Raw genomic sequence first — 12,457 nt, 5'->3', positions numbered from 1 at the left:
TGATTATAGCATGACCGCAAGTCAATTTTAGAAAAAATTGAAGCACCATCGAGCTCATCCAGTAGCTCGTCCATTGTAGGAATTGGAAATTGATCAAGAATAATAATTGAGTTCAAAGCTATATAATCATCACAGAACCGCCACTAGCCATCTTTTATTCTCACCAACAAAACCGGAGATGAAAAAGGGCTTGTACTAGGTACCACAATGCTTGTTTGTAGCATTTTATGTAACATTGAAGTCATTACCTCCTTTTGGGAATGTGGGTATCGGTAAGGCTTGCTGTTTATTGGAGTTGAATGAGGAAGAAGGGGAATGTGATGGTCATAAGAGCGTGGTGGGGGCAAGTCTGTTGGGGTGTTTAAAACTGAGTTATAAGTTGTGAGAATAGTTTGAATGTCAGGGTGAGGGATGTGTATAAGGCTGGTTGTTTTAGTTTGGTCTAGGGTTAGGTTGGGCAATATAGTGATAGCATGGAAGGTAGAGATATTACCAGTCAGGAGTAGTCTGGAGAATTGGTGTAGAGTACAAGGTTGAAGGGAAGAACATGTTTCTCCTGTGTGAGTAATAAGAGTCTCGCCAATCGTGAATTGCATTGATGGAACAACAAAGTCAGAAATGATTGGGCCCAGGGTACGAAGCCATTCGATACCCAATACCACATCTGCCCCTTTAATGGGCAATAAGTAAAAAAGAATGTGAAACTCTTGGTTTTGGAGATTAATGGGTGTGTTATCACAAAACCCACTACAATAAATAAGAGCTTCGTTTCCCACCATGACTGGGAATTGGGAAGTAGGGGTAACTAGCAAGTTTAAATGATGAGCAATTCGTGGTTGCAAAATATTGTGAAAGTTGCTTGTGTCAACTAGCACTGTCATATTGTGCCCAAAAATCATGCCTGAGAACTTAAGAATTTTGGGGGAAATATGGCCACCAAGGGCTTGGTCTGAGATGTGAAAATGGATAAGGTCATAATAAGTTGGGGGAGGGGGGGAGGTCCTTAAGTAAAGGTTCCGGAGTGGGGAGGCTAGTGTCTAGATGACAAAGGAATTCGTCATCTAAGAGAAAGAGCAATTTTTTTGGTTGGCATTTGTGACCCTTAAAGAAATTCTCATCACAGTTGTAGCAAAGTCCTTGGGCACGACGCTCTTGCAATTGTGCAGTGGATAAGCAACAAATAAGAATGGATAAAGGTGGTGGTTGTGGCGATGGGGTGTTGGGGGGCTATGTATGTTGGTTTTGGGTTGTATTGTTGTGTGGGTTGGAATCCAAAGCACGAGGTTTTGGATTGGGTACGGGTAATATCTCTTAGTTTAGCCTCCACCAGTTATGCCAACCCCAGGGTTTCAGAAATTGATTTTGGCCGCAAAATTGCTAATTCCCTTCGAATATCTAGCAATAGTTTAGAGAGAAAACAATTACAAATTACCTCTTGTGATTGGCCCCAAATTTTGTTGTTTAATTTCTCAAATTGTTGTTGGTAGTCCATAATAATACCCACCTGTTTTAATTTAAATAACCCAACTTGGTGGTTAGTGTAGGAAGAGTGCTCAAATCTGGTCTCTAAATCCTTAGTGAAGGAGTTCCAGTCTGATAATAGAGCATTGTGACACATCCATTTAAACCAACTGAGTGCTTCCCCATGCATATAGAAGGAGATCATGAGTAAGCATTGATCTGGGCGTACCATATATAGCTGAAAGAATTGTCCGCTTGAAAAATCCAATCAAGTAGTTCTAAGCCATCAAATGAGATTAGTTATAGTTTTGGAGGTCGAGGTGGGGATGGAAGGTTCGGGTTGTGTGGAAAGGGTGTTGGGTGTGTGGGGTTGGGGTGGAAAAGGGGCGAATTGGTGGGTGTGGGCTGGGTGTCGTGTGGGGTTGGGGAGATGTGAAAAGGAATTGTGAGGGGAGCCATGAGTAGGGTCTGGAGGGAAGGAAGGAAATTTTAGCAAGCTTATCAGTAATATTATGCAAAACAGTAGTAATGGCAACATGTCTTGCATCTTGTTGTTCTTGATTTTCTAACAATTTTTCGGGAGTTAATAACTTTTGATTTAATATTATCCACCTTAGTGCTTGAAAGTTAATTTAAATATTGATTATGAAATTAAGTCTAGACACTTCAGAAGTGGATCTATTTCTATTCCAAAGAATTTCTTTGAATGCAATATCTATATTAGTTTCGGGAGTTAATAACTTTTGATTTAAATATTACTCACCTCATTGCTTGAAAGTTGATTTAAATATTGATTTTGAAATTAAATCTAGGTAATTCAGAAGTGGATCTAGCTCTATTCTCCATAATATTTTTTTATTGCAATATGGAGCTCATTTTTTGGAGTTAATAACTTTTTAAAAAATACTATTCACCTTAGTGCTTGAAAGTTGATTTAAATATTGATATTGAAATTAAATCTAGACACCTCGGAAGTGGATCTAGCTCTATTGCCATGATTTTTTAATGCAATATCCAAATCATTTTTGGAAGTTAATAACTTCTATTTTAAATATTATTCACCTCTACACTTGAAAGTTGATTTAAATATTGATTTTGAAATTAAATCTATACGCTTTGGAAGTGTACCTAGCTAAATTCCCCCAAGAATTTTTTTGAATGCAATATCTAGTAATAACTTTTGATTTAAATATTATCTACCTCAATGCTTAAAAGTTAATTTAAATATTGATATTGAAATTAAATCTAGACACTTAGAAAGTGGATCTAGCTTTATTCCCAAGCATTTGTTTGAATGTAATATTCAGCTCATTTTCGAAAGTTAATAACTTTTGATTTAAATATTATCAATCTGAGTGCTTGAAAGTTGATTTAAATATTGATATTGAAATTAAATGTAGTGACTTCAAAAGTGGATCTAGCTCTATTCCCAAGAATTTATTTGAATGCAATATCTAGCTTATTTTCAAGAGTTAATAACTTTTGATTTAAATATTATCCATAGACTTATTAAAATGGGTCGGGTATAGTGGGTTAATCTGTCATAGCCCGAAAAGCTATAGGGCTTGGGTACTAAATGTTGAGCATTTTGCTTAAACAGAGTGTTTGAGCTTGATCTGACGGGTCACAATAAATTCGGGTCCATGCTAAAAAGTAATAGAGTGTCTCGACGTCTCAGTCACTCAGCCTCTTAACCACCCAACACTACCACTCAACATTTCAGCCACACGAGTCAACACTCAATGTCTCAACCACTCTGCTTCACTACTTAGGCGCTCACAGTGGTCATTGTGCGACGCTGCAACATCACCTTCACGTCTCTTCCGATACAAGTGGTGAGAAGTATTTTCTTGGATATAGCCATTTAAATTCATTTTTACTACTTCTATTATTCTATTCAAATAAATCCTCATTGCAACTTATCCATGTTTGTGTTGCTCAGACATGTTTTTCTCACGTTATCATAGGTGAAAACATCTCATCTTATGAGCAGGGAATTCCATTTTCTGGATAAATAAATATGTGCACCTAAAAAAGCATACATTTATAGCCATATAATGATATAAAGTGTCCCTTATTTGATGATGTTGTTCCATTTTTTCCATTTCCATGGTTTAATATCCAAAAGATTTCAATGGAATTTTAGACATGATTCAATGAGGTTTATAGTTGTAATTCAGTGTACAGAGTTCTTTTTTTATCTTTCCATGATTCATGTTTCCTTTCTTGATTTCCTTTCCCTCAGTCCTTGGTTTGATGCTATTATTGCTTATTTTATTTTTCATTTTGTTATAGCTTATTATATTTTCTATCTTTTTTAATACTTAATTTATTTTCCTAATTTGTTGCCCTCAATCAATGGTGTTGCTGTTTTATAAGATTTAATTTTGATACATATACTATGTATAGCACTACAAAATGGAAGAATGGCTTGTTCCACTTTATTGATTCCTAAATGTAACAGTGGCGAGTTCCACTTTATTAATTCCTAATGCTAACCTAGAATCCTATAACCAAGCCAATTATTAATTTGTTGTTGTCATTACATATTTTATTTTTCATTTTGTATAAAAATCTTTGTTTGTTTGTTTCTTCATCTATGCAGGTTTGCATATTATGGATTCCAATATTGGTGATCGTGAGATACTAGAAACCTCAGTCGGAGTTACACAAAATAATTGTGTAAATGTACAAGAGAAAGAGAGTACAAATGTTTCTCAACCTCTAATCTCTCAACCAGAACCGAAAAATGGTAAGACCCTTACTTGAGATGCATGTAGGTACTTTGAAAAACTTGTATTATAAATGGAAAAGAAAAGGCTAGTTGTGTAGGGAGTAAAAAATTATTGAGCTGTTCAACTAATAATGGAACTTCACATTTAATCCATCATGTTAACAATTTCAGTAAGACCTCTAAAAATAATGATATAGGTGTTATGCTACTTGATGGTGGCGAAGGGGGTTGAAAAAGAGGAAATTTGATCCTAAGGTTAATCGTGAGATGATATCTGAGTTGATTATTTCATATGGTCTTCCATTTAATATTGTTAAATGGAGGGTAATTAGAAGATACTAGAATTTTTTGAATGATGATTGTAGATTTATTACTAGGAATACGACTAAAAGTGATATGATGAAACTTTATGATATTGAGAAATTAAAGTTTTAATCACAATTACTTGAAATTCCTGGTTGAGTATATTTGACTTCTGATTGTTGGAGTGAATGCACGAATCATGGTTTCATTTCTTTGACTAGTCATTATATTGATAATAAATGGAAATTAAATAGTCAGATTCTTGCATTTGCTCACATGAAACCTCCATATACCAGGAAAGAATAAGCATTGAAAGTGGTGAAATCTTTAAGAGATTGGGGAATTTAAAAAAAAAAAGGTTTTCCCCTCACTTTGAATAAAGCTACTTCAAATGACAACATGCAAAACCATGTGAAAGAGCATTTAGGATTGCCAAAAATTTTGTTGCTTAATGGAGAATTTTTCATGTAAGATGTTGTGCTCACATCTTGAACCTCATTGTTCAAGATGGTTTGAAGGTTGCAAGCAACGCATTGTAAAAAATTAGACAAACTGTAAAATATATTAAGGTTAGTGAAAGTAGAACGAGACTATTTTTTGCTCGTATTGCATTGGTGGATGGGATTGATACATCAATTGGGTTGAGATCTGATTGTGTCACTAAATGGAACTCTACTTTTATAATGCTTGAGAGTGCAATCAGTTATCGACGTGCCATTAATAGTTTTAGTTTGCATGATACAAATTATTTGTGGTGTCCATTAGAAGATTAGTGGAGTAGAGCTGAAATAATATGTGACTTTTTTAGACCATTTAACTATATTACAAAATTGATATCTGGTTCTTCTTACCCCACATCATACTTGTATTTGGGGGAAATAACTATAGAGTGTATTTTGAACTCTATATTGACAAATGAATATTTGGTGATTCAAAAAATGCTCGCAGCAAGAAAGCCAAATTTGAAAAGTATTGGAGTGACTATATTATGGTATTGGCTTTTGGGGCTATTCTTGATCAATCTAAAAAACTTGATTTTGTGCAATGTTCTGTATGAAGAAATATATCCATTTTATGTGGAGAAGGTGAATTAGATCAAAATGAATTTGTATAGACTTTATGTGAGTATATCAACGAGGATGACCAATCCAATGAAAGTCTTTCACAAGTGCAAGATTCATCTTTATTAAAGGAGGAAAAAGAAATAAGTTTAACGTACCCTAATACCAAGTTCAGTTGAGTTGGGTCAGGTGAAGAGGCAACTAGCTCTAACTGCTAGATGTATAAGTTAATTTACAAATTAAATTAAATTTTGTATAACTATTTCATTTTCCATTATTTATATGTATGTATGGTTTAATAAATATGACTATTTATTTTGTAGTTTGAACAACATATGAACACAAAGAGAACAATATCTCATGGGAAAAGTGAACTTATTTTATTTAGAGGCAGGTCCAGAACAAATTATACAAAATATGTGTTTTGATGGTTTATCTTATTGAATTGATTGAAGTCGTGCATGTCCTACTCTTTCAACGATGAGCATTCCAATGAATATAATTACATCGAAATCTGCTTTTAGCATTGGTGCTCGATTTTTGAACAAGTATATATAGAAGTTCTTTAAATGATGAACCAATTCAAACTCTCTTGTGCACACATAGTTGCTTACATGGTTTTGTAGGTAAGTTATTTTTAAGTTCAAGTATTCCTATAAACTTTAAATTAATTATTCAATTTTATTAACATAATTAATTTTTACTGTAGAATATGATAATGAAGAAGATAATAATGAGCGAGATGCCATTGATATTGAAGACGTAAAATTTTCTCATGTGGGTTTTGAATCAATTGTTCAATCAAATGAATGAGAAGAAGAATGTTGATTTGGTTAAATCTATGTGTTTTTTTATTAAATAATACTTGGTCATTACTATGAATTTAATATTTTGACTAAAGTGTAAAGATTTAATATTTTGACAATTATATTACTATAATTTAGCAATTCAAGACCTTTAAAGCATTTTAGTAGAAGATATAACAAAAAAAGGTCACAATTGATTACTTTATTATAATTTTGTGTGTGTAAATATGTTGTGAAATTTGATTTAATTTATTTAAAATTATCTGAGCTGACTCACCACAACCTTCAACCCGCTTTGGGCGGGTTTGTGCTACAATTTAAGAAACTTTAAATCTAACCAAAAATTTTAACCCACCCATTTAGCTAGGATCAAAAGCGGGCTAGCCCGAACTCATCCAGGTAGCTCATTTTGATAACTCAAACTATCCCTTTTGAAAGTTAATTTGAATATTGATTTTGAAATTTAATGTAGATGCTTCAAAAGTGGATCTAGATTTATTAACAAGAATTTGTTTGAATGCAATATCCAACTCATTATCAGGAGTTCACAACTTTTGATTTAAATATTATCCACCTTTATGCTAGAAATTTAATTTAAATATTGATATTGAAATTATATCTAGATACTTCAAAAGCGGATCTAGCTCTATTCCCAAGAATTTGTTTGAAATGAATATCCAGATCATTTTTGGGAGTTAATAACTTTTTAAAAAAATATTATCCACCTAAGTGTGTGGAAGTTGAATTAAAAATTAATTTTAAAATTAAATCTAGACGCTTTGGTAGTTGATCTACCTCTATTCCAAAGAATTTGTTTGAATATAATATCTAGTTCATTTTCTGAAGTTAATAAACTTTTGATTTGAATATTATTCATCTCATTACTTGAAAGTTGATTTAAATTTTGATTTTTAGATCAAATTAGATGCTTCGGAAGTAGATATAGCTCTATTCCCAAGAGTTTGTTTGAATGCGATATCCTGATCATTTTCAGGAGTTAATAACTTTTGATTTAAATATCATTCACTTCAATGCTTGAAAGTTGATTTAAATATTCATTTTGAAATTAAATCTAGACGCTTTAGAATAAGGTTATTATTTTTTGATGATGACTCTTCCATAATAGACTCCCCAATCTAGAAGTTTTATTGAAAAGATAGATCATCACAACGAGTGATGAATGTTTGTTTTGTAGTCTTTGTAGTGAGCAACCAGAGTCTTATTGTCATTTCTTTTTTACTTGGTGGTTCACATACTCAGTATGACAAGGAGCTACATCTTTGTCTCAAAGTTTGTACTATTCCATGTATTTTTTATTTAATTTTTCATTAGTTAGAAAAGTAAAACATGAATTATATATATATATATATATATATATTAACTTTATATTTTCTGACTAATGATAATGAAAGAATACATAGAATGATACACATCTTAAAATAGAAGATCTACTCTCATGTGGTAATTAATATACAATTAGTTGGATCTAAGCATTGCACTTCCTTCTAAATATATCAACCATTTTCTCATGCATAAGGGTTTGCTGCACTAGAAGAAAATCCGAAAGTTCCGGAGTAGCATTTGGCTAGAAACTACTTGGTCTATATGGTTTTTTATAAGAAAAATTATATTAATAGAAGAGTACAAATGGTACATGAAAGGTATAGTAACCACATAATTACAACAAGAAACTTAGGAGCAATAAGAAGTTAAACATTCATATTAGTTACAGTTCCACTCAGAGAATGGCATTATTGTGTGTTCGTTTTTTCCTGGATCTAGAGCCATGATTTCACCTTTACTTTCTCCATGATTTCACCTTCACTGTCTCCATGGTTTGTTGAATAGTGGCCTTTTTGGAGTTGAATATGATGTCTTCCTTGCTAGCCAAACTGACCATATCGAAGATAGCCAGATGATGCTCCAGAATATCCTACTCTTTTTGTTGATAGGCAGACCCATGTGAATTATGAAATGTCCTCCCATATCTTGTGGAAGAGTGATGTCAAACCCTAATCAAATATTATATATCAACTGCCAAAGCTGGTAAGTGAATCTGCATATTGAGAGTAGATATTAGGAAGTTTCTTGTTCCTTGTCGCAAAACTTGTAGTTGCTTCCTTCATGTAGTTTTGTGATTCCTCTCTTGAGCAAAGCTTCCTTGGTGGGTACTCTATTCTGGAATAGTCTCCAAGCAAAGGCATGTCTTTAAGGGTGTTTTGGACTCCCAAAAGAGTTTGAAATTACTATGTTGATCCTAGTCATCCACCTTACTAAGAAGGGCCTAATATGTTGATTTGACAATATATTGACCTAACTTGTCATGAACTCACTCCTAATGATCTTCCGTGTCACTCCTTAAGATAGTTTGTTGTAGGACCTGTATAAGAGAATATGCTAGTTCCAATTGCCAAACAAAAAGTTGTATTCTCCAAGATAGGGACCATTTCCAAAATCACTTCTACCAGCTTCCTAGGTTACCTATGTGTCTCTTTCTAGTGTTAGATTGTACCATCTATGATACTGGTCCTCGAGTTTTTCAGAATTTAGCCACTTTTCATACCAAAAACTAGTGTTTTTCCATCTCCAACCCTCTTTTTGATACTACTCTAGAACTAGCATTTATCTTCAAGGGTCGCTGGATCTAGTTTATCCAAGTCTCTAATCCATAGTGAAATTTTCTTTAAGGAGGCATGTGTATTTCTATCAATATTTTGGGGTAGGATTTTAGCTAAGAAGTTTAGCTAGGATTTTGTATAGGGATCCGATTAAGGAGGCATGTCTATTGTTATCATTGTTTCTAAGAAGTTTAGCTTGGATTTTGTATAGGCAACCGATTAAGGATACAAGTATATATCTTTCATGTTTTAGGAACTATCCTTCTTAGGGACTAAGCATATAAATGATGAATTGACACACTTAACAATTTCCCAACTTCGTTTATCTGGTTAGTGCATAATGATACCATCTTTAACTCAAACAAGTTGATTATTCAACACATCATAGATTCTATGAAGCTGAAATCTTGGCTTTGGATCAGTGGACCATGTCTGCATTACCTTATATATGTTACTTGGGTGTCAAACCATCACCATTGTCTCACTCATTTGTCTTGACTCTCCTTTCCTTGTGTAATTTTCCTGTGAATTTATTGGCACCCTCATTCATTTTTAATAAAGTTTATCTTTTTTGATCAAAAAAATTAATGTAGTGATACAGTGAGAACAACCTAAGAGAGTAGTCAAGATTAGAAGTTCTTTTACTTTAATTTGTTATTATAGGAGGTTTATTCCTAACTCCTATTTTTGACTCCTGTTGTTTGCATAGCTCACAACAATTTTGAATAGCACGAGAAAATCTTTATTGACTGAATCAGGACTAGGTCGCTCTCTTTAAGACGTTTCATGGTACTACTAAAATTGTGTAAGCAGACTCTCAACCACGTCGTCCCCAGGATAAAACGGCTCAGTTCTTTATTATATGATTTCTTATTGCACTAGTGTAAGAATCGTTCTCGAATACACTGACAATACTGATTACTAGTGTCAGTTCTCGAATTCCCACAATATGGCTTCTTGTGCCTATTATTTACCAACAATATTGACTACCAGTGTTAGTTCTCAAAATCTCACTTTGGCCGCATGTGCCAATTCTCAAGTGCCACAGAAAGAAATAGGGAGAAGGTTTCGGAAATGCGTCGGTGGAGTATTAGGGGAAGAAAAGTTGAGAGGAAGCGCCTTTGAGGTGCAAGTTCTAATGAGAGGAGGAGACCTCTATTTATAGTGTGAGGCCTCCAACGGATCTCTCATCCGTCGGCCCAAAACGGTGGCCAAATCTCAAACGATCACATGATCCGACGGCTGCAAACTTTCTCCACGCGGAGCACCCGAGAGAGATCTCCTCTCACTCTTTAACCGTGTGGACTAAGTCTCACACGTGTGGCATGCCGGCCGGACGGACGGCAATGTAGGTGGTGGTGGTACGCACGCGTGTGTGGAGGGATTTTATTTATGTGAGTCATCACTCACCCACAAAACTCACTATACCGCTTGGGGCACACCCCAATGATAAAACTTAAGGCTTATAAAGCCTTCAAACTTCTCTCTTAGAAGCAATATGGGCCTAGTTGATTTTTTCATTTCACAAATTCAAAAGTCACCATAAATAAAATCATTAATGTATATTAAAATCACTTCAAAAACTCATCATTTTCAATAAATTACAACAACTTGTCATTTGGTTGGGTTAAACTATAAGGGGCGCCTTTTTGTTTGATTTGAGATAATGCTCTAGTATTTCCTAAAGTTGACAATATATTCGTAATAAATGTTGCTTTGTTTTCAAAGTGCATCTTTAGCCTTACGTTTTTCATAATACTTGTTGCCTTCAATATAATATAATTAAATGACTTAGAAATCAGGAGGCTTCGAAATATGGTAATTTGTTTATTTGAGAGACCAAACTTCTCTTGTTGGCAAACTGTATACCAATAATTGATGAGTAAGGATCATATCCATTAATAGAGAGACAAGTGATACATATTAACACAAAAAAATGTAACATGTAATAACAATTTTATCTTTAATGGAGAGGATTATTATTTATAATTGATATCTCACTAGTGATATGTTAGTACGTTAATTAGATGACTCAAAGTGTGTTCATATTGAAAGTTAACTTCATTGATAATTGATACATAAAGTTTTTGAAATTACAACATCGAATACTCAAAACAGAAACTACGTACGTGAACCATTGCGTGCATGGACTAGAGTACTTTTTTTGTTTATCAGCATTATGAGAATTTATTAAAGAAAACCCATAGACTAGACTAGAGTAGAGTAGAGTAGATTAGACATGCAAGTCCTTATTAATTCAATGAACAAATCACACAACAATAGGTGCAATGATTATGTCATCTTCTTTCTCCTTCTTCATGATGATGTTGTTGTTGTTGGGATTGGTGTAATGCAATGAAGAGAAAAAATCCCATTGTTTAATAGTATGCAGTTGAACACCACCCCCAGATGCACCACTGATTCCAACTCTGACCCATTCGGGAAGCACATTTTTGAAGTCAACCACATAAGAAACAGTGTAAACTATACCATGAGGATAAGAAGAAACAACAGTTAGATTCTTAGTGGAGGAGTTATAGTATATGTGAGCAGTGCCTATTGCACCCTCTACTCTATCCCATTTCACATATGCTGAAGATTGGATAGTGTTTACATTGATTCCAATATGGGTATAGTTTGGATCCCAAATGTTATCTCCACCATAGAAAGTGTCAAATTCAACAGCAACAACTTGGCTAGCAGAGGCGTTAAGTGCAGTCTTTGAATTGAAGAGTCCCAAGTATCCTCCAAGTGTACCAATTGGTATGTTAGTATCAATTGGTGCAATGAAGAAGGCAAATCCATCTGATGGGGTGGTTGTTGGTGATGTCAAGACAAATTTGATAGTGCTTTCAAATCCTGAGACTCTACCTGTGCTTTTCTGCCAAAGCCTCAACTGTTCATCAATTCAAACAATAACAATCATTAGTATTTAGTATTACAAAAGATATCATCTATTAGTGTTCATCTAGTGGTGTAAGACCCTACTAGATCTTCACGATGACCAAAAAATTATAGTTGTATAAGGCCTTACTATCTCTAGGAAGACCAAAAAGGTTTAGCTTCGATTCGTGGAAATGATACTTGTTGGGATGGGCAATCAATACATACGGAAATAAATTAATAACATATATATTAACCTACCGGGGCAGAAAATAAGGCTCGGCCAAAAGTTTGTTGCTGTGGCACACCTTGACCATTAGTCTTGGTAAGTTGTAGGACATTGGTGGTTGAAATAACGTTTGCATCACCTTGAAAGATCAAGTCCTTTTCATCTTGGCCGAAGTTACCATAAGTGAATGAGAGTGAATCAGATGCATTCACCATGGAGCAGAAACTCACTAGCATGACCAACATTGTTGAGAATAAGAAAGCAAGAAAGGGTTTCTTGGAGATGGCCATGGCATGCAATTATACTATATATCTATCACTTTAGCTTTTGGTTTTGGATAGATGTGAATGTTAACCTTAGCC

At 34.1% G+C, this 12,457-nt stretch overlaps 1 protein-coding gene across 1 annotated transcript; it reads right to left on the bottom strand.

Annotated features, from left to right (window-relative positions):
• Window positions 11,253-12,457, bottom strand: LOC109350587 (mannose/glucose-specific lectin-like). Its single transcript, XM_019591810.1, has 2 exons — window positions 12,128-12,457; window positions 11,253-11,879 (listed from the first exon to the last, which is right to left on the bottom strand). Exons 1-2 carry the CDS (start codon window positions 12,383-12,385, stop codon window positions 11,253-11,255), a joined length of 885 nt encoding a protein of 294 aa, XP_019447355.1. The 5' UTR covers window positions 12,386-12,457.

This window comes from Lupinus angustifolius, chromosome LG06 (assembly GCF_001865875.1).
Source record: "Lupinus angustifolius cultivar Tanjil chromosome LG06, LupAngTanjil_v1.0, whole genome shotgun sequence".
NCBI lineage: Eukaryota > Viridiplantae > Streptophyta > Magnoliopsida > Fabales > Fabaceae > Lupinus > Lupinus angustifolius.
The sequence above is the reverse complement of the archived record's forward strand: the minus strand, read 5'-3'. Positions and strand labels throughout refer to the sequence as shown.